This window comes from Alligator mississippiensis, chromosome 14 (assembly GCF_030867095.1).
Source record: "Alligator mississippiensis isolate rAllMis1 chromosome 14, rAllMis1, whole genome shotgun sequence".
Classification (NCBI taxonomy): domain Eukaryota; kingdom Metazoa; phylum Chordata; order Crocodylia; family Alligatoridae; genus Alligator; species Alligator mississippiensis.
The window spans coordinates 36,580,238-36,607,084 of NC_081837.1; the positions used below are offsets into that span (position 1 = coordinate 36,580,238).

Sequence of the window (26,847 nt, forward strand, 5' to 3'; positions counted from 1 at the left end):
AGGGACAGCGACAGCAGCGAGTCCTCCAGCGGGAGCTGGAGCGGCGACGACAGAGAGGACGCTTGAACTGAGTATGTGACCCCGCTGGCAGGGTGGGGTGGAAAGGAAGTGGGGTCTGGTCTGAGGGACCAGGATGGACTTAGTTGTTTTGTGCGTGTTGCGTGCAGTGCGGGTATTATAACGGGTTCAGGTGGCCAGCGGGCCTTTGTACGGGTGCGGTTTTTGTAACGAGGGAAGGCTTTTCCTTTTGTGGTGGGATATGAAGAGTGTAGATATATATAACCATATATATATACATATATAGAGAGATACCTTTTTCAAAAAAATTAAATAAAATAAAAATCTGGGTCCATGATGTTCTTCTGGCGTGGTTTAGTACCTGCTGAGGTGTCAGGGCTTAATGCCCGTTTTATGGAAATGGGAGGTTCCTGCCTAGCGTGCTCCTGTGCCATACGGCTGAGGGCAGGCAAAACTTGGGGGCAGCCGAACCCTAAGCCTCTGGACTTGGGCCTGCACATAGGATGCCTGCCAGAAGACGTTGGAAATATCTGAAGGCCCTGGTGGGGGTGGAGGATGCTTGCCGGGTGTAGGGTGACTTATGATGCTGCACTGACTCGTGGTTTTGGACTTGATTTGGCCTGGAACACAACTTTTTTTTCTTTAAAGAAAACTACATCAGAGATGCATCTGTGAAAGAGTCCATCAGGCCCAAACTGAGGACACAGTCAGCTGGCCAGGACCAAAGCTCTCTGCTGACTCCATAAGCACGTGCACCAGCAGCAAGATCCGGCCGAAGCTCCCAGTCCAAGCAGGGCAGGGACTGCACATCTAACCCAGACCTGAACCTGGGGTCTACCCACTGAGCGAGGCCTGCAGGTGCAATGCTCTTCAGCATTTCACAGGCCTGTGGAAGGGTCTCAAAGCTCATCTATGACTGAGCGCCTCCCCACCCACACACACCCCATAGGGCAATAAACCCGTCCTCCTGGGAACTAGATGTGAGGAGCCAACATATCCTTTCCCCATTAACTCACCCCAGCAAGAACAGGGCAACAGTCTTGGGCAAAAGCAGCATCAGTAATAGAAGAGGGACCTAACAGGTCTTCCCTCATCTCAGCAGGCTCCTCTGAAGGAGTGGAAGTAACTTGGCATTAAAATAGCACCAAGTCTTCATGTGTTATCCCTGAGGAGCACAGGGGAAACCCCCCCCCGAGCTATCCTGTCCTCGCTGCATAGCCACAGTAGCAGCATGTGGAGACATGCAAGACAGAGATTACGCTATTGGGAAGTGAGGGTGAGACAGAAGGCAGCAGATGACAAAGGAAGCATTCCTGCTCCAACAAGCTGCCTCCACTCCAAGCCTTATATAAGGCCAGCCCACAGGCAGGGGCTTCGGTAATTGGTTTCTAGTGGAGGGAAGGAAGTGCTGGGGCCAGTACCAGATGCCAGCAGTGAAGGCTGCTGTCTTAGGACCCACCGTGGCACATGAACAAGCAATTCAGCCACCAAAGCCATGGGTTTAGGGGGAAACAGGACTGGCAGATTTTTTTTAAAGCTCATTTTATTGTTCAGCAAAATCTGTAAGTTGCAAGAGTTAAAAAAAAAAGTTGCCCTGTACAGGCACAGGCAGCTCAGGGAATAGGCAGTGGCCCTTCCAGTTCATAGGGCTCGCTGCTCAGGTTACACAGCTGCCAAGACGGATCTCTGCATCAGTAAAAACCGCCAAACACTCTCCTACCCCATACCCCCTGCACACACACTAATGCTGGACTGCTGCCCCTCTTAAGTCTAAATACAGGCAGCCAACAGCATTGCACCGCTGCAGCAAAGATGCAGGAACTGCCCAATGTGGGTAGTGTTGCTCAGCCAGCTCCTCCCAGAGACCAGCATCAGCAGCACAAAAGTACAGACCGCTCAGCCTTGCAAGGGTGCAATGCTGGACTGCAGGACACTACAAACCCTGGCAAGAGGCCTCCCGGCTGCTTGCTCCAGGGGAAGGTAGAGACATGAAATTCATAAGAGAAGGGGCAGAGGGAAGGGAGGGAAGGAAGTGTGACATGAAGCGGTAATGGGGCTGATGTCTCACACTAGGCAGGCCAGAAAAAAAGGCGAGAGAGATCCCTCTCCCTGTGGAAGCTAGCTTCCTTGTCTAAAGCAGGATCTTGCATTACAGTCTCCCATCTACAGAACAGCTCCAAATGAGATACTAAAGGCCCTGCCAGGCAGAAAGACAGCTGAGCAGCTTAAAAGAAGGTCATCATCTCTTCCTCTTCCCCACCCCAACCCCAAAGTAGTTTCACAAGTTGCTGGTGGCAACAAAGCCATCCATCCATCCAGGCCCAGTCATAGATCCCCAGGTCACTGGTTTACTCAGAGTCACTGGAATCACAGTAGAAAATCTCACGGCAATTGTCCAAGTACCCAAAACCTTCTTGCAACAGGGCACAGGTGAGCTCCCACTGGACAAGAAAGAAGTCATCTCCCTCTTCGTCAGAGCTCTCTGAAGGAGAGGGATTGAACACCTGCAACAGAGGACATGACAAGCTCACCACACCCAGGAAAGCTACAAACCTGCAAAGGAGTTCAAAATGGAGCTATAACCCCAGGAAGGAGTCTGATAGAGGCCGTCATCTTCCAGAGACCGGCCCTCAGGAACTGCACTGCCTTGGAAACCACGGTGCAATAGGCAGTCAAGGTGAACCCAGACCGCATGCTAGGAACAAGACAGAGGAGCTCCATGCCAACCTCAGCTCTCCCAGCACAGAGGCTGCCACCATGCCAGGGACTTGCAAGGCAAGTGCTCGCCAAGGCAGACTGACAGTTACACCTGGATTTGTACATTACAGTCTTTCTGCTTCCAGGCCCCAATCCTGCAGCTGAGTTACCAGCCTCAGCCTTTAAGTGTCTGGGGAAAAAACTATAGGAATGCAGCCAAGCAGTAGACCTCAAGCCACCCAAGTAACTGCAGTGCACAGGCCTCGAACCATTTAAATACTTACAGATTTCATCCTGCAGTTAAAAGGCTACAGCAGCAGAGAGTTTAAAAATCAAGCTGAAGCTACCAGACTAAGCAAAATGGCAAAGTTTGCCATTTAGGTTTAACAAGAAAGGCCTGGTGGGAAGCATCACACAGGCTGGCCTTGGCATAAACAACACATAGCTCAGTCAAGCTTTAGCTTGTGCACATTAGCTTTAGTGATGAATGCAACTCTCAGCATAGCCACACTGTAATATTTCTCTTAAGCTGAGAAGTCAGCCTCATCAGAGACTGTAACAATAAGGAGAATGGAAGACAGGAGGGAGATGAATAGCATTCCAAGACGGTAAAAGAAATTCCACCTTTTGGAAGGGAGTATTTTCACAAAAGTATAAATCCCAGTGACTGACCCCCCCCCCCCCCCCATGTCAAATCCGGTTTGCAGACTCCCAGTAAAACCAAGAGTTTAAGTGAATCAATGTGAGAAGGTTTGCTAGAGCGGTGTTTCTCACCCCATGGGTCATGACCCAGGAGTGGGTCACAAGATATATGAAAGGGTCATGAACAACTTGAAAAATGGATCAACAGAACAGATTCACCTTCAAAAGAGAAAAATATGGGAAACCGTGGCTTTTCCCTTGCAAATTGTCAAGAGTTCCAGCCTGCAATGGGCTGTGGGTCAGGACTGGCCATCAATGCTTACAAAATGGGTCCTGGTACAACAAGGTTGAGAACCACTGAAATAGAGTAAGCCATGTGTACGAGATGGGTGTGGACTGGAGGAAAGAGCTGGAAACAGTGGATCCAAAGCAGCCTGCTGCTGGTTTGTGTCCCATCCTCCTCCCCTCTGCTACGCAGTTTCAGTGAGCTCATGGGGTCACTAGAGGCCCTTGGGGTAGGTGGATAAAAGAAGAAAAGCTAACCGGGACACTTGCCATGATCTTTCACCAAATCCCAGCTCTGGCAAGGTTTTGAGCAGCACAATTTTTTATTCTTCGCCTGCAGAGCAGCAGCCAGGTCGGTTGCATCCAGCCTCCCTCCCCAGCCCCAGCAGACATCTGCCCCTCGTGGCTCAGGAGAGTCTTGAGCCAGCCAGACTTACCACGGGGCTTCCTCTGCGTTGCGGCCTGTGCCGAGGGGGTCTCGTGGCAGGGCACTGGCCTCGAGGCAGCTCATGCAGGTAGATGCACTCCGATTTGAAGGGACAGTGGCCACGACCTCGGACAAAGAACTTGCATCTGATTTTTCTAGGAGAGTTAAATTCTCGTGAACTCAGATTGAAAAACTTTTCCAAGTGCTGGTAGAAGACCCACCTATGAGCCAGCAGAGTCAGGGCCTGCACCCTTGGGGCAGCAGGCATCTCTGCAGGTCCCTCCCACCCTACCTGAGCATGCACAGGTGTCACCCACTTACCCAGTCCGTGCCTTGAAGGTTTCTATCAACTTCTCTTTCTCGTTCGTGTCAGAGACCCAGTATTTGTGGGGGATGAAGTAACTGGACATGACTCGACACTCGGGGCAGGCCCTGCGGGGAGAGCAGGGGATTCCATCAGCATGGAGGGCACTGCCCCTAGGGACCAGGACCTAATGCCAGGCCGGTCCTCAGGCAGGCAGTGCCACCCCCCATTTCACAAGTGCCCAGAGCACTAAACTCCACTATACAACAACAGCCAGTAGAAGTTGTTGCTGGAGTGGGTGTTTGCTAGGCAACGAAGCCATCAGCCGCTCAGTCTAAGGAAAGGGGAAAAAAAAAGAAGGGTAGAGAGGAGGGGAGAACCAGCAACCCCTGCTCAAGGGGCTGCTGTGATAGGAAAAAAGCCATCCACCTCCAAGCTTTACCAATCAGATTGTGGCTCTTTAAAAAGGGGGGAAAAATTAGCCCACTACTCGAGATGTGCTAGATGCTTCAAGTCCTAGACAGGTGACCCATTTGTTCAGGGAACAATGGTATAGCAATACTGAGAACAGGACTCAGAAAGATTGACCCTACCACCTCTATCTCATTTATCTTCCTAATGCAACAGAAATAAATAAGGAGCATAAAAAAAAATAAAAAAATAAAAAAAAAAGACCACTGCTGGTTGCAGCAGGGGCTCTGCAGAAACCTGGAAGATGGAGTCAAGAAGGAATCATAAGGCAAAGCCATACGAGGAGTACAGAAGAGCAAGCAGTGTAGGGGCAAGCAGCAGAAATGCCCATCAGCTAGCTAAACACCTCCTGTTAGCAAAGGAGGAGAGGTAGCAAGAGAGGACTCTATACACGCAATAGAAAGAAGGACAAAGGGAATTTGGGGGACATATTAGTAACAGGGAAGAAAGAAAAAACAAACAAACAAACAAAAAAAACAGAGATAGGATGCTGAGTGCAGAGCAGCAATGCTAACCACAGCTTGCCTTGCCAATGGACCCATCCACCCACCTCGGTGACTGCCGCAGGCACTTACTTTATCACGGCGTTCTGAAAGTCCCGGCTCTTCCGCCACTTGCTGATGCAGCCAACGCAGTAGGCATGGCTGCAGTTGGGGAGGATCCCAAACAGGCGCTCCTGAGGCAAGGCCTTCTCATAAACCTTGTCCATGCAGATGCCACACACCACGTCCTTGCTCTTCATCTCCACCCCAGCAGCAGCACTAGCTCCCAGCTCCCCGGCAGCCTGAAGAGAACCACAGCAGGCAGCTGTTGCAGTGCGTGTAGCCTGCTATTTGCATTCCCCACTGGGGAGAGCAGAAATACCAACCACCACCCCCCCCCGGAGGGGGCATCATGCCCCATACACCTCCATGCTGTGAGCAGATGGTAGGATGGTCTTGCTGGACATGACTTCTGGCTCCAGAGCAGCTCTCTCAGGTCCGGTCTCTCCTCTTCTTGAACCTGCCCAGGAACAGAACTATTAGTACAAGACTCAGCGACTGGAAGAGTCCTGTTCACCCATAAGGGGAAGAAGGGATTTGAGGAGTCAGACTGCAAGTGGAAGCCTGCTGTACAGACTTGCAGCCATCTTAGCCTCCAGGGCTGCATCCCAGTGTCTCCCCAGGAGAGAGCTGCCCAAGCAAAAGCCACTTACAGCTGGCAAGCTGGCATCCAGTCTCATCTCAACTACATTGGACAGCATTGTAGGGTGCATTGGACAGCACTGCCTGCTCAGACTGTTTGCAAAGCCCACCCATCTGTGGTCCCACACACCCTCACCCGAGTCCTGCTGGGCCTGCCGTGGGACAAACTCGCTGCCGAGGGCCCAGTCTGAGGGGTGCTGGGTGTCAGGGACATTTTCCTTGTCATACTCTTCCTCTTCAAACTCAGTGCTCAGATACATGAAGTTCAGCTGCAGCTGTGCGACGCTAGGGACCGCCGGCGCAGAGCCACGCCTGGCTCCTCCTCCCCAGCTCCTAGCTATCGCCTCTGGCACGCTGGCCGGCTCCGAGCCCCGGCGGCTCAGCAAGGGAGGCTCAGACCCACACAGGCTCCAAGCAGGCCCTGGGTTTTCTTGGATGTGCTGGTAGCTGGAAGAAAGTCAGAGGGAAGAAGCCGCATAGGGAGGTGCAGGGGAAGCACACAGTAGCACCCAATTCGGGGCAGCATTGCTCCAAGGAGCATGGACAGTGGGACCTGCATGGAACAGCTCCTGCTCTATCCACTGGGGAGGATGTTTCTACAAGTCTATCAGATCACACCCCCATTACTAAGTTTGATGGAAGACATCTACGCCCTATCTCAGCGTAGGACTTTCAACAGCTGAAAAAAAATAAATAAATTAAAAAAAAAAATCATCATCTCCTGGTATGCAGGGGAAAGACGCTGGTGTTGCGAGAGCTGCCACACCAGTTACACTCTCCCAGGCTGTGCCTACCTGGACCCCATCTTTATCCAAACCCTGGGCAAGGGGGTGCCCATAGCAAAATCCCTGCACCCCCCCCCAGCCTCCACTGGTGCTGCCAAAGGAGAATTGAGACTCGTTAAACAAGTCTCTGGAGACTCTTGCTCCCCCCCACTTCCACACAGGCTGGGAACAGGAGCAAAAGTGCTCAGAGGAGCCCGTGACTCCGGCCTCTAGCATGGGTTTGGACTATCGTAGGCCACATCCTCACCTGCAGCGGTCTCCGTAGCCACAGAACCCGTTCTGGAAATACCTACAGATCTGGGCCGACTTCCTGTCGTGCAAGAAACGGCAGTTCTGACCCCATCTGCAGGCTCCGCGGGCAAAGTTCCTGTGGGAAAAGCAATTATATGCACTCACATGACGGACCAGCGCAGCTGAGCAGCCCCGGGGCTGCCACCGCACGGCCCCATCCAAGCGGCACTTGCAAAGCCACTCTGGTCCCAAACTACAGCGAGCCCCCTGCTTCCCACACCTTTGCAAGCAATGTTCATTTGGACAGGGCAGACCTGCTGGAGGCTGCAGAAATGTGACCCCGTGTTACAAATGTGACCCCCATATAGCCAGCAAGGTTCACCCAGTGCAAGCCAGGCTGCTCATGGCAAGAGGTTTCTCTCTGCCCAAGCTTTTGTATCCTATCCAGTGCTAGTTTGTTTCCAGTTAGCCAGATCAGCTCATTCATAAACCATAAGTGGCCCTATAACAGGCATGTACCCTCCAACCCACACTTTTCAGCCTGAGGGTTCAGACACTTCCAGATCTTCTGGCAGGCATCCTACGTGCAGGCACAAGCCTGGAGGCGTGGGGCTCGGATGCCCCCAAGTTTCACTGGCCCTTGGCTGTACAGCCACAGGAGCAAGCTAGGGAGCGACAGCCACCATAGCACAGGGGAGGACAGGGGGTGGTTTTTCCCCCATGGATACTGCACCGGGCACCCTGAAGCAGCCTGGATGGCTGGGATGCCAAAGCCCCAGGGCAAGGAAGGGAACAGACCAGGAGCACTCCCTAGCCCTCAGGCCATCTCAGCTCAGAGAGGACCCCCATCCTCCATTGCCTGACAGCGTGGACAAAGGAAGATGCCTGGAGAGTCGGGCACCCCCTGGGGAAAGTGGAGGAGAAAAACACTCATCCCAAAATGGCTGTGCCCCTTTGCAGCCCCCGCCTGCAGACCAGCTTCCAGACATCCACCACCCCTGGGGCTTTCACACCCACATTACAGACTCCAGGATGCAGCAGCCACCCGCTGGTGCTAAAAACAGCACAAAGAAACTTTAACCAAAGGGAAGTCCTGAGCCAGGCACTGGGGAAACCCAGCAGGGAGAAAACACCAGTGCCTTAAGCTCTGCTGCTTCTGCAGTTAGCATCCACGATACAAACCCCTGGCCCTGGAAAGTCTGGGCAGACCCATGCCCCAGCCAGGCAGGAGCAGCAGGGCCTCTAGAGCCAGCACAAAAGGTTAACTCCAGAGCCTGCTTAGGGCCAGCTGCAACCCCCCCTCCCCTCCAAGAGCCACCCAGCCCCAGCAAGCAGGGCAGAACCTCAGGGCACTGCCAGCCTGCAGCCAGGAGCCCCCTTACCTGCACAACACCCTTGCACAAGACCCCCTGCTGCCTTGAGCCCCTCCTGCACCCACCACTGCCCCAGGCTCCATCTTGTAGGTTGCCAGCTCTACGGGCCAGCTGGCCCCTCCAGAGGTATTTATGGCAGGGGAGGGGTTTCACACCAGCCCTCCCCCAGGGCTGGGCCTCTGCAAAAGGGAGCACCTAGCTCAGCCCTGGCTTATCAGATGCAAGGAGGGGTCCCCACCTCCTCCCTCCCCCTGATGTGATCCTCAGCAGGAGGTGTATGGGGCTGGGGGTGTTACACCCAGAGCTGTAACCCCTTCAGTGCTGGGCTGGGAGAGGGCCAGCTGTGTTCCTGCTCATGGAGATGGAAAGCAGTGTAGACAGCAGCATCCAGGGCAGGGGGGTGCCCCTCTCCCAGGCACTGCAGACAGCCGGTGTCTGCAAAGAGCAGGGTGGTCTTGTGGTTGAGCAATAGGAGAGCTGGGTGCAGCCCCTAACTATGCTACAGCCACCCTAGACAAGTCTTTTAATCTTTTGCTGCCTCAGTTTCCCTCTCTCTTATTGAAGCTAACTCTTCCTCCTTTTGCCCACCTGTTTATGTAGGTGGTGAGCATGTGGGGGCAGCAACCCCTCATAGCCAGGGGTGCCTGACAGAGCCTGAGATGGGCATCTTGCTGAGCTCCAGGGCTGTGAGTTCAGGATCGGGATCAGACCCCTGCTTGCCCCAGCTCTGGAGCTGGCACCTGGCCAGGATGCCGGCCACACCACTCCCTCACCTTCTACTGGCTGCAAAAAAACTGGTCTGCCATAATTCGGCTAGTCCATTGTACTGCTGGGCTTGGGAAAGCCCCTGACCACATGTGCAGCACCTAGTGCAAGGGCCCCATGAGCTGCCACTAATGCAGCCCTAAAACCTGGGGCAGGGCAGGGACGAGTGAGTTGTTTGTGCCCGGGCAAGTCTTCGCTGCCTAATGCAACAATGGGTTAAGTGCTTTGTTTTTCTCCTGTACCCCCCTTACCTCCCCCATCAGTGCCCCTCTTCTCTTTTCCTCTCCCTCCCCTGCCCTTTGTATTCTAATCACTGCAGCCTATTTAGAGGCCCTGCTTCCTGCACTCCCTTCTCAGCATCTGATGAAGGAAATGGCTGCTTACTTGGTTAGTCTATCCTATGCACACCCACCCTGTCTTTGGCCTAATGCAGCCAGGCTTTCAACTGGTACAGCTGGGATACAACTGAGAAGTGACCTTCTCCCTCCTCAATCGCCCTGTATGAGGTCAAGCGCAGTCTGAGCTAAGCCCAAGTTAGGACCAAGGCGTTAGTTTTATCCTAATGGTGAGGATGAATCTGACCGCTTGAAAGCAAGTAGGCAGTTACCACCTGTGAAGCAAAGAGGACAAGGCAAGAGATAAGCTACAATGGGGCCATGAAACCATTGGTTTTGATGCCGGGTAAAAGCATGGCTCTCTGTTGGCAGGCTTTCTGAAGGTATTGTATAGGTTTCCTTTGGGGACAGAGGGCAGGGCAGGGTGGCACCTTACAGACTGACTGGTTCAGAGAAGCAGGAGCTTTCATAGACAAAAGCCAGCTTGAGGACAAAGACAGGATCAGGCATGGGCTGGTAGTTGTGCCAATAGCGTAATCCCCCTGGTGTTAGGGCATCGCTGTCCTCCTGCAGTTGGTGCAGTGGGTGAGGACAGCCCAGGTTATGGGGGTAGGCACCTGCAGGACTCCGGACTCGGCTGAGTGCGGTGACAAGGTCTGGTCACATCTGGGGTGGGTGTCAGTGGAGCCACTGGCTTCTGTTGGTGAGTCTTCACCAGGAGCAAACTACTGTGTCCTTAGCTTGGGCTGGTGCTGCTGGTTCCCCAGACCAGATGAAGGCACTGGAAACCTAGAGGCTTGTCTCCCATCTTCCCCTGTATACACAAAATACCCCCCACACACCACACTTTATATTCCTGGATCCCCGCACCCCCAGCAGCAGCGTTGTCTCTGCTGTGACCCGCACACCCCTGCAGAGACTGCACCAAGGGGATCCCTGGGACAGTCACTGCCCTGCTGCTTGCTCCTTCCCCCATGCTCTGCATGCCAGGAAATAAGACTGTGGAAACAGCAAAGAATGCTGGCTCCCCACTTTGAGTCATTTGGGAGCTTGCTGGAGGCCTCAGCCAACTGCTCCGCTTCTGCGTTCAGAGTTTGGTGATAAGGTGTCCATGGGGCTCTGCTGGCCCAAGGGGTTCAACCCTCCATTCACACTCTGTACTGTTTCCCATCCTGCTCCAGCTGCTCTCGGGGCCTCAGGTACTCTGTCCACTGTAGCAGGTAACGGCCTGGAGAAGTTTTCCCTCCCCAAACATGTTTCAAGCCAGACTGGCTGTATTTAATGCAGGGATAAACTGCTCCGTCCTGGTAGCAGCAGTGCTAGGCTATTGCTGTACACGGACAGCAGCACAGTTAAGGCAAGAAGCAGAGCATGACATGGTACCTGACCCCCATCACATCCCCCAGCAAGCCTGAATGGGTGCATCAGGTCCAAGGCACAGATGAACCCAACCCCTCATTTCGGTTTCCAAAGCTTGTGCGAGCTACACATTTCACTCCCCCAAGGAGCTAATTGTGCTGCCTTTAGAGCCTCCACTATGCTTCCTTTTCTTTTGTGTAAGTAGCACCATTACCATTCATAGCATTTGAACGACAATCACTGAGATGAATGGGGTAGTTCACAACCCATTGTTTCGGGCTGCAAACAGACAGGGCTTGTATGGGGTCCCACTCACCTTCCTCCACAGCTTAACACTTGGATAAAAGCCAAGACTGGGGAGCTGTGTGCTCACCCCATGCCCTTTGTGCCACCCTCTCCTCAGCCCAGGACTCTGCTTGCTGTCTGGAGGTGTGTGTCTGGGCCCCAGGGGAGATGGTATGACCTTCTCTGCCTTGAATGACTTGGTGTAATTATAGGGTGAAGGCCTGTCTCATGCCCTGCAGGCAGGCTGACCCCTGGGAGCATCTTCCTACAAACCTACGAATGCTTCCAAATGCAAGGATCTTGCTTGCTACACAGTTTAGGGTGATAACAATCTTGGCTCCACAATTTATTGCTTTTGAGTTCTCCCTCAAGCTTGCTTCTTCAGCCTTGCTGGCTATGGTCAAGTGAGATCTGCACGTAGGACACCTGCCATGGATTTGGCAGTAGTGTCTGACGTCTGGAAGGAAGGACACTTGCTGGTGGTAGTGCTGCACAGGCATGAACAATTAAGCTCTGCTCAGTCAAAACTTGGAACCTCGTTTGGAACTGATTTGGACTGGAAACAAAATTCAAAAAAGAAAAAAGCAAGGGCAAGATCTGTGCTGTAGCTCCTGCCCTCCCCGGCTCCCGTGACAAGTCACGAAATACAAGCTCAATGGATTCGAAGAGGGCTGCTAAGTTGCGGTTATCGTTGCCAAATCGCACTCCTGATCATCTCGTCCACGCGCTTGACAACCTTCTTGTACCTGCCACCTTCAAGCCGGTTCATAACTAGCAGCTTCCAGACTTCACAATCCTGAAGAAAGTGCTGGAAAAGCATGCCGTGTACCAAATCAAGGACCCAGCGCCACCCACCCTGCACAGAAATCAGTGCTGAAGCTGCAGCGGGGTCTGTCGATCCCAGATCAGCCTCATCAGCTGTCTTCAGACCCACAGATGAGGCGATTGTGGAAGACAATCATCCTCAACTGTGAGGGATTGCCGATAATGATGATGATGATAATGACAAGCTCAGTTCTAAGGCTTCAAAACACTCACCTGCTCCTGCTGCCACTGACCTCAGCAGCAGAATTTCAAGGAGGGAGAAATGAACCCAGAGAAGGGGATTTCCTCCATAATGTCCAATCCTACTCCCGTTGAATGGGGCCTGTGAGAGGGAGCCTATGCTTTTCTCCCAGCCTGTGCTCTGGGCCCTAAGCAACATAGGGCCTCCAGGCAGAGACAAAACCTGTGATGTAGCTCCACATGCTCCCATAGCTGATCCATCAGACTTTTTATCAAGGATGGAGCCTTGCTGGTGAAGTGTCGGGGATGCCAGCTGAGCATAGTAGAAAGCGCTCTCAGTCAGGCTGTTGCCCAGCCAAAGTCCAAGTTGGTACTGCGCAGCTTGGCCTCCACAAAGTCCTGATGGTGCAACTCCACTACCTGGACCACAGTGCCAGAGCACAAAGCAAACGCTGGGGAGGCACCAGCTGCTGACAGGATCAGGGATGTAGACCTCTCTGCACTGCACAGCAGACACTTGAAAGAGCCCTGGGCCAGAACTAGCATCTTCTTGCTCCAAAAGACACAGGGTGCAGTCTCCTAGTAGACTGAGAAGGCATGTATAAGACTTTCCAACACCATTCAGGACACCCCCCCCTCTCCTCAGCTCATTGCAGTGCCAATGCCGTTATGTGCAGATGGGCATGGCCCCCCACCATGTCTCCTTAGAAGGACCCTGTCCTGCCAGCTGCTGTGCACCCTCATTTGCCTCTACCTCAGTGGGAGAATTAAGTGCTCAGCATAACCTCTGGATGAGAAGCCCTGATGCAGTAATAAAGTTATATCTCAGAATACCCACTGTGTTCAAACAGACTCGAGTCTTGACTGGCATCAAGAAGTGGAATTGGGACCAAGATGAGTAGAATACCCAGGAGCGTTGGCCAAGGATGTGTTGGCTGAAAAGCAGAGAATGGAACAGTAATAGTTTAATTTAAAAGGCAATCAAAGGATAGTGGCAGGCTGGAGTGAGCAGAGGAAGACTCAGAGGATTTTTTCCCCTTTGCTCAGACAAGCTTTCTTCAAGGCCACTTGAGCTATCAAGCAAGCAGGAACTTACTCCTGATACCCTCCAAGGCCATTTCAGACTCACAGGGAACTCAAAGGAGGCAGAAGGGGAATCCTGGCAGTGTCTTAGCAAATAGGTTAAACATTAACACCTAAACCCCTGGCTTAAACCATCAAAACCAAAAAGTGAATGTAACGTCACCAGCCCATAGGTATGCCAGGCTGGGAGAACCAGGCTGCCCGCAGCTTGCACCAACACAGCCCATCTGTCCCCTACCCCCCAGCTCAGCCAGGGTGGGAGCAGAGGGGCATTTGTACCTGGCTCCTTGCAGTGCGCTCTGTACTCTATGCCCCTAGCACCAAGCTCTGCATGGCTGGCCAGTGCTGGCTGCTGACTGCAGTTGCCCCCCACCCCACGCTGCAGAAAGTACCGATCGAGTCTGATCGTTTTTCATAACCACTGTGGATCAGTGCTTGTGCCGCACCTAGCACAAGGGAGCACCGACCCACAACCAGGACTACAGTAATATCCCTGCTCCTACTCACACTACATGCAAACAGCCTCATTCAAGTAAGTGGAACAACCCACATGAGCGATTCCTGGTCCACATAGCATGGCTACCATCACCACCACCGCTGCCAGCATCATGGTGTCACAAAGATGTGGAACGTGGCAGAAGCTGTTCTGCTGACAAAGCTATACCAGCCTCCTGAGCGCACGCATCCTGGACAGAAGCCCTCTCCTGGCAGCACATCACGTTCCAGAACAGGGTTTTTGCTGGCACATCTACCTTGGCGAGGGGAGGGTGTGTGAGATCTACGCTGGTGTACTATTGGTGGTATGGTTATGCATGATCAGTGCCCCCGGCCCACCCTGTGAAGGAACAGGGTGTGGACCAGGCCCATCCACACCCCGATGTGGCAACAGGGGAGCATCATAGCTGCAAATTCCCAGACATGGCCATTCCCAGCAAAAGCTCTTTGGCACTTCCTTCCCCAGGGAGGCTGGAAGGTGCAAGATCCTTCAACAAAAGTATTACAAGGCTCTGAAAGTGTCTTAAATATTTAGTTCATATTTATTTAAAGTTAAGTCAGTCTGTGGACACTATTTATATTATTAAAAACACTTGGAGGTTTGTACTTCTAGCAAAAATATACATTTCAGTTTGAGGATTATTACAACATTGAAAGAGAGCAAGAGTTCCTCCAGCATCGCCCGGGGCGAGGGGGCCGGGCATCGCAGCAGCCTCTCTGTTCACAGCATCCGGGCATCCAGTGCAGGGGGAGAGGGGAGAAAACAGACCCAGGGAAGTACCGGTCATGATTTGATCACAGCCCGGAGCTGGCGCTTCTCCGGCTCTGCTCACAAGAGGACTTAAAAAGTGCTGAACAAGCTGGATCAGCCTCACAACACCCCTGTGAGGTAGGGAAGGGAAATGGCTGTTCCGATAATACAGATGGGGAAACTGAGGCCCAGAGGGAGGGAGAGAAGAGCAAGTCTGCGCAGCCCCCTGTCCTTGATCATGCTCTATTTGCTGAACACATTACCCATCTGCAGGTGGGGCATGGAGATGGCACCAGGACCATCCCTCGGACCCATGGAGCTCTGTGCTAGCCCCACCTGCCCGTTTGGAGGCACGCAGTCAGGCTGCCCAGCAAGCATGGGGAGGGAAGCAAAGCACCTCCCCACTTTGGATTTTTAACTTATTGCACCAGGGAAATTTGCTACCTCAGAAAGGGCTTGTCCCACAGCACCGTACAGTAACCCCAGCATGTTGTGCTGCGATTACTGGCGGGCTCTGCAGGGTCAATACATCATCTCTGGGTAGGGGGGCATCCCCCTTCCCCTTCCCCAGCCACTTGCTGCCCCTGACTTGGGTCCAGCTGCCACGTATCAAACTAAACAGATTCTGCCCATGGAAGCGCTCGCACAGATGGGATCCTGGGTGACCGCTATCACCCCTGGCAGAAAACCAGACACATCCCTGGTTCAATCCTCTCTTCTCCTGGAGACAGAGACTCAAACACTGCTTCAGTGTGGCTGCAGCGGGAGGGGGCAGGTCCCTCTCAGCTGCATGACAGGTGTTTTTGTTACTGCTGCTAGAAGGTGCAAGGGAAGCTCGCTCAAGATTTTGCTGGTCACGGAGCCTGAGAGCGAAGCTGGTGCCCACAGCTGCCAGAACAAGTCCCTGCTAATGATACCAAAGCACTATGGAAGCATGATGTTACGGGAGGCCAGCTGCCCTAGGTCATCCCAGGACTCCCCTGAAAAGCCCCAGTCTTGTCATGACAACAAACAGGGCATTCCCCCCTCCTGCCATAAATACTCGGTATTTATACTGCACTGTACAAACACTAGCTGGCTCCCCTTCAACCCCTGCAAGGGAGATTCAAGTTTCATTAGACTCACTTATGGGTCGGGGAAACTGAGGCACAGAGGTTACGTGGCTTGCAAGTTAGCGGCTGAGCCAGAGTCAGGCGTTCAGGCCTCCCAGGTCTGAGCTGGAGTTGCCCTCCAGCAAGAGGTCTCCCCAACACTGCAATGTCAATGCCTGGTCTGGTTTCAGCATTAGAGATGGGAGAGATCTACAAGGTCATGCAGCCTGTGGTCAACTCCCTCAGGCCACATGGGGTCTGTAGAGGAGGGTGTGGGGTCAAAGCAGTGTATTCACTACGGTTTTTACACTACTATAACAACTCTCCACCTGGAGATAACCTCCCTTCAGGACCCAATGAATAGCATCAGAGCAGGGGGCAGGGCTTTGCCTTCTTGGCCACTGGCCTCATCCAATGCATCCTTGACGGCGTCTCATCTGCAAGGCCAGATTTCTCTCTCTGGACAGCTGCCTCCTCTCACTGGGCTGCTGGGTCAGGAGAGCTACCCACAGATCCAGAAACCTGGATCTCTGTCCAAGTGGCAGTCAGCCGACTCGGGAGTCCAAGACCCTCAACCCAGGGTGTGCGAGGCCAAACCTGCCTCCATGCTACTCCAGTAACCCACCCCAACTCTGGCCAGGGAGGGAACACACCTCTCTCCAGCAGGAGAATTGAGCCTCCACAGCCCATTCAAAGCTCACTGTCTGTGCCAAAGATGCTGATGAAAGTGCCAGTAGTGGTAGCTGTGGTGAAGTGGAAACCTGTCTAGCAGGAACTGGATCTAGAACAATGACTTAATTCATAGATTCATAGATGTTAGGGTCGGAAGGGACCTCAATAGATCATCGAGTCCGACCCCCTGCATAGGCAGGAAAGAGTGCTGGGTCTAGATGACCCCAGCTAGATGCCTATCTAACCTCCTCTTGAAGCCCCCAGGGTAGGGGAGAGCACCACCTCCCTTGGGAGCCCGTTCTAGACCTTGGCCACTCGAACTGTGAAGAAGTTCTTCCTAATGTCCAAACTAAATCTGCTCTCTGCTAGCTTGTGGCCATTATTTCTTGTAACCCCCGGGGGCGCCTTGGTGAATAAAAACTCACCAATTCCCTTCTGTGCCCCCGTGATGAACTTATAGGCAGCCACAAGGTCGCCTCTCAACCTTCTCTTGCGGAGGCTGAAAAGGTCCAGTTTCTCTAGTTTCATTCCCGACAGGCCGCTCAAGAGCCATTAGGTGATCTACACGCTACAGACCAGGACTGGTTCTGAGATGAAGACCTGAGAGTGAAAAGTACTCTCCTCTCTCTTATGAGCTCCGATTCATCCAACCCTTCCTTCAGGCTAGAAATGACCCAAGCTCCCCGCTCCTCTTCTTCCACAATTGCTCCAAGCAAGCTGGAGCACTGCCTAATGGGACCCATAGCTATAACCCTAGTGCCGCCCTGCTCTGCTCTCTGTTGCCTGCTTCACAACACTGAATCCTTTTCATCCACCCACCCAGCAGGGACTCAGGCCCTTAAGGCAGTTCAAGTCTGCCCCAGATTGGATAAAGGACTCAACAGAAGTTCTAGCACTGGCTCTGAAGACCCAGGTGAGCCAACCTCCATCTCACCTCTCCCTTCCTTCCCCATGTTTCAGCTTCTAGGCCAGTGGTTTTCAATGTGTGGTCTGCAGATTCCTGGGCGCCTGCAGACTATGTCTAAGGCGTCCATGAAAGATGACTATGATCAATCAAAAGTATGTAAATACCCACACTGACAATTCAAAGGGGTCCCCACCTCCATTTGAAATTTTTTAGGGGTCCACAAATGAAAAAGGGTTGAAAACCACTGTTCTAGGTGAATATAGGAGCACGTGCCAAGGGGCAGGTGCCTTTGAAATTATGGGTTAACAAGGACTAACTCAAGCCACGCGAAGGCTCACACATGTAAGGGAGCAGTATGGAAGGCAGGCGAGGACACATCTCTAGTAGAAAGCATGTCTGCCCTAGGCATTCAGGGGGAGAGCAGCAGGTCTGTCCCCTGAGGAAGCATCGTACCCTTCTCCAAACACTCACAGTTTTCTCTGGGGGACTCGTACCCTGAGAGCCGCTTGCTTCTGTGACCGTCTTAGACCTCATGGCTCAGGACTGATAGCCTGTGGAGTGCAATACAAATAATACACAGCAGCTGCGAGATCTCAAGTGCAGTTCTGGGCCTGCAGATACTGGAGCTGCTCCTTGGTCTTCCTACATCAGACCATCCCCTTGCTGCCGCTCTGTGGGCCCAGTGCTCCCATAGCCTGTCGACCTGGGTGGAAATGCACCAGCCGCTCCTGAGGCAGCTGGGCTGTAGCAATGGAAACGGGTTTCACCCTTTAAGGTTGGTTAGTGCATATTAACGGAAGCCCTGGCCTACCCCGCGGTAACTGCAAAGTCTCATGGTGCTTTGCCCTATGTACCGTGTGTACTGATCATATAGAAAACAGTTTCCAGTAGAAGAAAATGGAAGACGGGGAAAGCGATTCTTTGTTGTTGCACAAAGAGTTCGGCAAGGGGTCGATGGCTTTAATCTCTCTCATAAATAAGCGCTCCTCAATACATGTCCTTGTAGATCTCCTGCAGGAGTGGGTGCAGTGAAGTTTCTGTCTCTGTCTTCTTGATCTTCTGCACCAGCTGTGCGTGCTCCGTCACTAGCTGCCGCAGGTCAGCCATCTTCTGCAGCAGCTTGGGGAAGAGGTACTGGGCGTCAGGGTGGTTGGTCTGCAGGTGGAACTCCAGGGCTCGGAGGATGTTGTCCTGTATATCCTCCACCAGCTTCACGTTCATCAGGCCAGGGCGGTCTGTAGGAGACAATTGACACAGCTTAAAGCATAGGCCAAGCATGACTCTCATTAAAATGAGTGGTTCTCAATCTTTTTAGGCTGAAGGCACCTCTCAGAGAGCGTCCCTTCCCTTTTAGCTTTTGCTTCTTTCTTGACTACAGAAAAATAATAGGGCAGCTCTGTTACAAAGCACTTGAAAAGTCCGCAGCAGGGCAGAGTGTTTTTGACCTGGTGGATTCCTATTTGAAATCTCTGGGTTTATCCTGTGAATCACACATAGGTGTTTGCACACCTAGCAGCGCAAAGACCTTAAGGAATGCTTTGATCCCGTTGCATGACACCCTTAAAAGGATCCTGTGGGGCTGGCTTTTTCTGAGAATCACAGTATTAAACATTAGCCACAGGGGAGCACACAGGGCACTCCTAACCAGCCTGCCCAAACTTAGGCACTGAGTCAGCATCAGAGAAGAAGCCAGAAGTCCTTGGTCCCTAAACAACTCCTGTCACAGCATGTTCTGGGCATGGGGGCTTTAACCCCATTTCTGTATTTGTTACAGCCTCACCTCATGGTGGTGACAGGAAACATCAAGGTGTGTATAGCCAGTGCAGCAGAGAAGCTAGAAGGCTTTGATTTCAGGTCTATGCAATTCTTTTTATGAATTCACCAGATCCAAACTTCAGCTCTAGCCAGCAGATCACCCGCCCAGCAGCAGGGTCTTGCTCCCCTCAGGAAGAGCCTCACATTGACCCCACAACCTGCCAAGGAGTCTCCATGCTCCTCCCCCAGCAATCATGCCACCCACATGGCTACCAGGCCCAGACTCACCTCCACACAGGATTATGGCAGCCACAAACAGAGCCAAGTCACTGTCGTCCAACTCCAGCGAGTTGAACTTCACAGCAAACTCAAACTTGGGCTCCATGATCTCGCTGAAGGGCTTGCGCAGGCTACGCAGAAACTCACGTGTCACAAACCCATTTCCGTTGGCCACTAGAAGCCCATCCTTGTTCATGATAGAGGCCAGCATGGCAAAGATGGCCTCATGCACCCCATACTTCAGTAGAGTCACTTGGTCATTCAGGTAGAGGCCAACGAAGCTGGGGATGCTCTTGGCAAACTCCGTGAGCTCCCGCACAGTCTCCACAGTGGTGCACTGGCAGCGATAGAAGACGTGGACTCCGATCTCTTTGTATGGGGGGATCCCATTCACCAGCTGTTTCCACACCAGCCCCTTTTCTGCCTGCCACAAGGTGTCCATGTCATGGATCACAAAAGGCTACGTGAAAGAGAAGTGAAAGGTGAGATCTCTGCCACAGGGCTTCAAAGTCCCAGCTATACCAAGCACACTGATCCGTCTCTGATACCGAAGGCGATTCAGAACACTATCCTATTAATTAACATAATAGCGTAAGAACTGGTATTTACTGGGTCAGACCAAAAGTCCAGTTTGCCCAGTCTCTGTGTCACACAATGGCAGAGAGCAGATGCTAAAAGGGAGAGCAAACAGGGTATGATCAGGTTTTTTCCCCCACTGTTCCTCTCTCATTTGCAGCCTCCAGCATTTAAAGTCTAGGAATTGCTGATTCAAAGGCTGTATTCCTACCTCCCATGCTCAATAGCTATTGATGCCCCTTTCCTCCAAGGCTGTGTCTAATCCCTTTTTGAATCTGGCTAAACTGTCAGCTTCCGCAACATCTGGAGCCCACAAATCCCACACTTCAAAGACACAATGCGAGAAAAAGAACTTCCTTTCGTTAGTTTTAAACTTACTACCTACTAGTTTCATTTTGTGACCCCTAGTTCTTGTTTTGTGAGAGACAGTAAATAACAACTCCCTATTTACTTTCTCTTTGCCATTTAATATTTTGTAAACTCTTATCATGCCCTCCTTCAAATGTCTCTCTTCTTAACTGAAGAGGCCTGGCCTCTTTAGTCTCTCTTCACATGGAAGACTCCATACCAGTCATCATCCCTGTTCCCCTTCTCTGTACCTTCCCTACTCCTTTCTGGTATCCCTGGTATCCACAGTATCTCTTTGCCCCCTGCTTTCAAGGAATATGTAGCCCGTGGTGGGAACCCAGTGATAAGAAGAGTGATGGATCATGTGGGAGTCTCTAGGCAGCATCACAGCCACTCACATGGAGTGAGCCTGTGCTCCGAGGCTGGTCACCCTACTCCTGGTTAACCAGCAGCAAGGCTGGATGCAATAAAGCCCATTGAGTCACTAGCCTGGAGACACTCACCTAGCCCCCATTTGCTGGCTAAGTTACTGCGGGGGTGCTTCCCTGCTGGTGTTTTTGAATTCTGGGCTGCACACTGCTGCTGCAGCCAGATCCTTGGGAATCCTGCCACAGCATGAGCTGCACTGCAGCACTCCATGCAGCTGGAGATGCTCATTTGCTCCTGTGTTACATTCTTCTAGCGCTGAAACCCAGGGTTGGTAGGGATAAGCAGCACTTCTGGGAGCCAGGGCCCTCCGAGATGCCTACACGTGGACTGGGTCACTCATTCAAGGGTTTAATCATTTTGCATAGCTCCCCAATGCTGCTTCAGTTGCTCCTGGGTCAACCTTGCTAGTGTAGACACTTGGAGAATTTACCCTTGATTACCTGGCAATTCCCTTCCAACCACAGACTCTACAAAGATATCAAAAGAGGAACTGCTGCCATCAGGCTGATGCTCCCACTATAACAATTCTGGGGACCCTGTCATGAAGAAAAGCAGCTTTTGCTGGGGGGAGGGCTGAACAGCTAGGATGAACACTGGGCAGGGTTTCCCAGCTCCAGGCCCAGCACACTACACGAATTCTTATAAATAGGGTTCATCTTTGCCCCCAGAGCTGACGGGCACATTTTAACATGAGCACCACACTGGGCTGCGTTCCTCAACAAACAGACATTTTCCCTCACAGCTGGTGAAGAGGCGAGCGCTTTCTGCCTTGGTGCCTTACAGGACAAGTCGTCGGGCTTGGCCCACTACACAGGTGGTTCAACCATTAGGGAGATCGCAGGATCAAATTTCTGGCCTGGTCTGATCACAGCAGTATTCAAAATACAACTCCAATGCCAAACACTAGAGGGTGAAACACTAGCACAAAGGTTGCCCCAGGCAGGCAGTACCTGTGGGCCTGATCCCAAGGTATCAAATGCTTATGATGGCCCCCGCCTTAAGGTGAGGATGACTGGCCTAGAGCACTGGCCTTCTGCAGCCCACCTAGGGCACTTACCGGGGTGCTGCTGGCCTTCCCAGTCAGGATGCCTCTTGCCTTCTTTTTGGTCATGTTGAAGTTCTTCAGGTAGGCATTGTAGATGTGCTTGGAGAAGGCCTTAAGGTCGGCCACCTGCGGGTTCTGGCAGCTGATCTCACTGGCTGTCAGCCCCGCCACCAGCTTCCTCTTCTCCGCCTCTGGCATGCGGCCAAAGCGGATGGCTGTGACATGACAAAATGGCAATCATAAGGCACTCTGAGAGATGACAACGAGGAACCAAGCAAGGAGAACACTCATATCTTCAGGGCAACTGGGATGCCACTCACTAACAGCAAGGGCTCTGGGTATCTGGGAGCTTTACTACGAAGCTACAGGGGCCCCTGGAAGATTTGAGCTTGTGGCTCAGTGCCGCACCAGCCATTATCACTATTTTCCAGCAAGGCCCCTGTTCAGAGCTACGCTAGAAGTGCTACGGAATAGTACAGGCTCCCCAGAGACCTGTTTCTTGGACAGGCTCTGTCACGACTGAGGGGGAAGACGATGCTTGTGCTTTTGATTATTGTGTTTTTGGACAGAAGACAGAAAAGCCATCTGTGCTGCTGCCTTCTGCTGGGCCAGCTCCATATGTGGAAAGGAACGGAAACCATCCAGGGCCCATGGACAGCACACAGTCCAGGAACAAACAGCAGAAAACCAATTTCTTGGTTCAGCAGCCAACACATGACATGCACTGGAAAGGAAGGGCTCCCAAGCCAGGGCTCCTCCTGCTACAGACTAAGAAGCTCAGCAACCAAGGGGTAGGCTGTGGTGTAAGTACTTTGTTTGGAGGACTTGATTCCCTGGAACTACAGACCTGAACCAACTTGGCCCCTGCTCTGGGTTAGCACCATGGGACAGATCCCAGCCTCCTGCATATCCCCTGTGTGCTGCTCATGAGGGGATAACTGAGCAGTGAGCAGAGATTCTCTTGCACAGGAGAATCCCTGCTGGTTGTACAACAGACAGCTCTCTGCTTCCTACTTCTGGCCACGTCTTTCTTAGCATGCACGGCAGGGGAAGCAGGGGCATGGTGGGAGCAAGCTGCACTGGGAGGACTTTGCCTGGTGGAATAGCCCCAAATTACCCCTGTCAGTATGAGGAAGGACAACTGTAAAGCTTCCTCGAATTTGCTTTTGGGGCCAAGCTGGCCTCCAACTGCTCCTGGGATGAGAAAGGAGCCACTCACCCCCTGCCTTGCTTCTCAGGACACCAAGCACAACTCAAGGCCGTGGGTGGCTCCAGCTCTGCGTGCCCAACAGTGCTTTTCCCAAAAGCAGGACGCTTGCTTTGGTGTCTTTTCCTGGCCCACTGTCTTGTGTGTGTGGCTGCTGCCCCCTTTGGGGACAGCTGCACTGCAGGGCTGCGTGTGCACAGCCAGCAAGGCACTCAGAGGAGAAAGGCTCTCGGGAAGGCAAATGCTGATTGCTATTTGCTCTTTAGGTGCCTAGGCCAGGAAGCACCATGAAGGAGGCATGGCTTCAATTAGCAGAGACCACCCCCACCCTGCCACACTCCGCTACAAAGTACAGGTTCCTGGAGGCATCTCTTATTTGAGGCCTGCCTAGGGAGCATTGCTCTGGAGAGCATAGGCTCCCAATCTGCTGGAGCCATCAGCAATACTGAGTGCTCAGTCAGAGATGCCTGAAAGGCAGCAACAACCATTCATCCCCTGGAAATCAGGCCCTTTGAAGGGGTTCCCACAATCCCCCAGGCAATTCTGAATATTACACGCAGGTGAGGCTCCCCCCACCCAGACATCATCCCCCTACCCTCGAGGCTGCGGGGGGCCTCACCATTGTGTGACATGCCTAGGGAGAGGCATTTCTGGAAGCGGCAGTACTGGCACTTGTTCCGATTCTTCTTCTGGATCTTGCAGTTCCGTTCGCACTTCTCGTACTCCAGCTTCATGCGGATTGTCCGGCGGAAGAAGCCCTGCGGGAAGGGTGGCAAAGGGAGAAGGGGGAAGAACAGCAGCATTAGTCAACAGGGCTTCAGAACCAGCTGAGCCCTACGGTGCTCCGAGCTCAGAGTGGCTCGGACCCTCTTAAAGGTTCAAGGGGGGTGGAGGTCCAGGCTGCAGGCAGAAAAGCTGCCAAGCCACGAGCGATGTGATCTCAGGTGATCTCAGAACAAACCAAACATCTATCACAAGGGGGAGGAGGGAACAGCTTGCCAAAGAGAGAGATGCTTCGTTTGTGGCTGTCTCTATCTTGCCTGTTGCCGGCAGGGGGAGACAAGCAAGCAAGCAGCAGCATTCCAAGTCCCAGCCGCTGCCAGCGTTTCCTGAGGAATGTTTGGCAGCCCCCAGATGTCTACTGCAGCCCCTCTGGCATCCGCTGTGGGGGAAGGAATTTTATAATCGCATCCAGGCATTGGCCAAACGACCCTACGGCAATAACTATCCACGCTCGCTGCTGACCCATAGCAGAGATCAGTTGGGGAACATCCTGAAAATCTGGCCCAGTGCCCTCACCGTGATAAAAGATTTGCTGAATGAAGCACAATGCAAGGGGTGAGAACCGAGGGGATGCACAACTGGGAAGGCTCGTGCTGCGCAGAGCTCAGCTCCTTCACACTTTGGCTGTTGCCTCTCTTCCAGACATACTTCAGGCCCTTTCAGTACTGTCTGCCCCTTTTCACCCTTGGATCAGGCCTTAGAATGGTGTTTGCAATCAATTATTACTGCCTCCCCACTTTGCTACACAGCAAAGTGCCAGACCAAAAGCCCGGCCTGTTACAAAGTTGGTGGCTTCAGATTCAGTTCTCTCAGGTAACAGAAGGGCCCCCCCGCCTTTCACATTAGACAGAAATTAAACACTGCATGCACCCCATACCTTGCAGCCTTCACATGCGTGGACTCCATAGTGAAACCCCGACGCTTTGTCTCCACAGACCCTGCACTCCACGTTTAGCGTCCCAGAGGATGCATCCTCACAGCCCATCTGGAGTTGGTCCGACAGGGATGGAGAGGAGCTCTGGGAAAGGTCTACAGGCAAACAGAGAGGTAAACTGGAGGGTCCCTAGCTTGTGACAACAGGCAGACAGACGCTTGCAATTCTGACAGCAGGGCAACTAGGCAAGGGAGGTCTCTCTTCAAGAGGCCGGAGCCCACAGATCATGTTTGGACAGTCAGGTCTGTAGATTAAGGATTGACTTTAAGTAAGGTGCCCCATGCCATGTCAAGCATGTGACTGGCACCAAGCAACAGCTTTCATATACCACCAGAATGCCCACCTGCATGGTATTTTCCTTTCTGTATCCGCATTCAGGCTGGATTTAGCTCTCCTTAAAACTTAGGAACCTAAAATTGTGTGTGGCACTCTAACTTTCGTCTCCCACTGCTCAGTGAATGGTACCTCTCTAGTGGTAGGATTAAGCTTCTCAGGAACTTGGCTCTCAACCAATCCGTTCAAAAAAAAGAAAGATTAAAACTAAACTCCATTCACAAGGAAGATCCTCTGCCCTTTGCAGCTCAGTGCAAAGAAAGAGTCTGATTCCCAGACAATATGGCAGTAGCCAATGCCCCTTCCTTCAGAGAAGGGCAAGCTTCCCCCAGCATTTCAGGCACATCATTGAGGGGGGAGAAGAGATTCTTTCCTGACATGAGGTCAGATGCAGCACAGGAAAGGATCCCTCTAACTTTGCCATGGAAATCCTGGTCCTAGCTGTATAGAGTTTCTCTCCATTTTCAGCATCTTACTCCTTCAGGCTGCAAGACTCGTTTCTTTGTGCAGGCATTTCCCCTTCCCTGGAAAGCCAGCACCCACTGTTTCACATGCACATCTCTTGTGTGCCCCAGGGAGCCCGTCTAACTTACCCGTGTAGCTGCTGGAAGGCAGTGAACTATCTGGTCCTCCAGTTGTATCCAAGGCTCCACCTGCTGCTGTCACTGCCTTTTCCTCTTCCTCCTCCTCTTCCCTGACCTCAGGTACTTCCTCCTGTAGCTGTTCCATAACTGATCACCCCTCAGTGCCAGGACTGCAGCCCCTGTCATAGCTCTGGCATCATCTGTGTCTGTCCAGAGATGGACCTTACCAGGCTGTTCCCTTTAGCCTGTGGACACACAGAGTGGGGCAATGCAGGGCATCAGCATTAGGACAGTTTTCACACTGAACTACATAGCAGCTGGGAGGAAGAGAGGACAAGTTCAAGCCCTGCTGGTCCCACTCTAGCTTCTGCAACTATCCAGGGAAGGAAGCAGGGACTTCTGCCAGGTCATTGTTACAGCCAGGAATCAGCAACTTTATGCTCCAGCCTGTGATTCTTACCCATTCCAATACGGTTTGTTCAGGAAGGTCCTGTCATGAATTCCAGGACAACCAGCAACTTCTAAATGGATTCCCATGTAAAGCCCGGAGCACATAGGTCTTGGCTCCACACCAAACCGGAGGTAGCAACATAGTTCACTGCCATGCAGAGGACCAGAGTGCAAGACGCTGGCCCCATCCCTCACCTGCAGGCCAGGAGGGGCTAGGATTCTGGAGAGAAGTTGCACACACACAATTTGGGGCGCAGGTCTAATAAACTGCTATTGTTGAGTTGGGAGCTGGATCTAATGGCCCTTGCCAGGAAAAGTGGTTCATGGGGGGACGATATAGGGGGGGAACACAGCAAGTGTAAAGGAGGAGACTTCAGCCCCAAATTCCTGGTTGCAGCATTCATTTTTCAGCGATAAGCCCATTCAGGGTCCTGCCCCAGCTTTGTCCGTGAATATTCAAATCTGCAGAATCCCACCCAGGGCTGCAGGGCAGGAATTAAGCAAGCAACTAAAGGCCCTTGGCCTTGGAGCCTCCAAATAACAAACACTGCTGCAGCCCTGGGCTGAGCCAGCCACGAAGACAGAGAACTTGCCTTGTTCACTTATCTCTACAGGCAGAAGTGCTCAAAGATAAAAGCCCAGGTCTTGGCCAAAACAGACCAGGCAGGTACACACAAGACCCGTGCCAAGCTGCGTTACATATAGTCTTAATGCAAGGCTCTGGAAGCACTTTGAGGGAAGGCCAAGGTCATCTGCTTCCTTCCAGACAGGGACACTGAACCACAGAGAAGCAAAACGAGTTGCCCGAGGTTACATGGGGAGTGAATGGCAGGCTTGGGAGTTCTGCGCAAGGCACCACAGCGATCAAAGCCTAGACCCTTCCACTTAGTAGGCTTAGGTCAAAATTGGGTGGGTGGGGATGGACTGAGAGCTTTAATGAGGGAACTAAGAGAGTGAGG

General features: G+C 52.5%; 2 protein-coding genes across 7 annotated transcripts in view; both read right to left on the reverse strand.

The window, feature by feature from the left end:
* Positions 1 to 1,268: 1,268 nt before the first annotated feature.
* On the reverse strand, positions 1,269 to 8,564 carry LOC102568805 (probable E3 ubiquitin-protein ligase makorin-1). 2 transcript variants are annotated; one of them, XM_014598271.3, is made up of 8 exons: positions 8,427 to 8,564; positions 7,061 to 7,180; positions 6,159 to 6,475; positions 5,752 to 5,846; positions 5,420 to 5,628; positions 4,391 to 4,501; positions 4,080 to 4,224; positions 1,269 to 2,522 (listed from the first exon to the last, which is right to left on the reverse strand). In XM_014598271.3, the coding sequence occupies exons 1-8, from the start codon at positions 8,498 to 8,500 to the stop codon at positions 2,367 to 2,369; spliced, it is 1,227 nt and encodes a 408-aa protein (XP_014453757.1). In that variant the 5' UTR covers positions 8,501 to 8,564; the 3' UTR covers positions 1,269 to 2,366. The 2 variants fall into 2 exon arrangements, with proteins under 2 accessions (XP_014453757.1, XP_014453758.1); XM_014598272.3 differs by having other exon boundaries at positions 1,274 to 2,522; positions 6,165 to 6,475; positions 8,427 to 8,562.
* Positions 8,565 to 14,263: 5,699 nt separating this feature from the next.
* The window catches only part of PPARD (peroxisome proliferator activated receptor delta), a 30,821-nt gene continuing 18,237 nt past the window's right edge, over positions 14,264 to 26,847 (reverse strand). For 4 of the 5 annotated variants that reach the window (XM_059717455.1, XM_059717454.1, XM_014598285.3 and 1 more), the window contains 5 exons: positions 24,465 to 24,616; positions 23,424 to 23,562; positions 21,610 to 21,812; positions 19,209 to 19,659; positions 14,264 to 18,400 (listed from right to left, as the gene is read on the reverse strand). In XM_059717455.1, coding sequence (XP_059573438.1) covers positions 18,153 to 18,400; positions 19,209 to 19,659; positions 21,610 to 21,812; positions 23,424 to 23,562; positions 24,465 to 24,616 — 1,193 coding nt within the window. In that variant the 3' untranslated portion in view covers positions 14,264 to 18,152. Of the gene's footprint in view, positions 18,401 to 19,208; positions 19,660 to 21,609; positions 21,813 to 23,423; positions 23,563 to 24,464; positions 24,617 to 25,447; positions 25,684 to 26,847 lie in introns of all 5 variants that reach the window. The other variant, XM_014598283.3, reaches the window with a different exon arrangement.

Bases quoted from the DNA above. Each gene is read 5' to 3' on its own strand.
- LOC102568805 (XM_014598271.3), bottom strand. From the start codon at position 8,500: ATGGAGCCTGGGGCAGTGGTGGGTGCAGGAGGGGCTCAAGGCAGCAGG. The intron at 7,181-8,426 runs GTAAGGGGGCTC...CTTTTCCCACAG, and splicing joins TGTGCAAGGGTGTTGTGCAG to GAACTTTGCCCGCGGAGCCT. The intron at 2,523-4,079 runs GTAAGTCTGGCT...CCTCTGTTGCAG, and splicing joins AACGCAGAGGAAGCCCCGTG to GTGTTCAATCCCTCTCCTTC.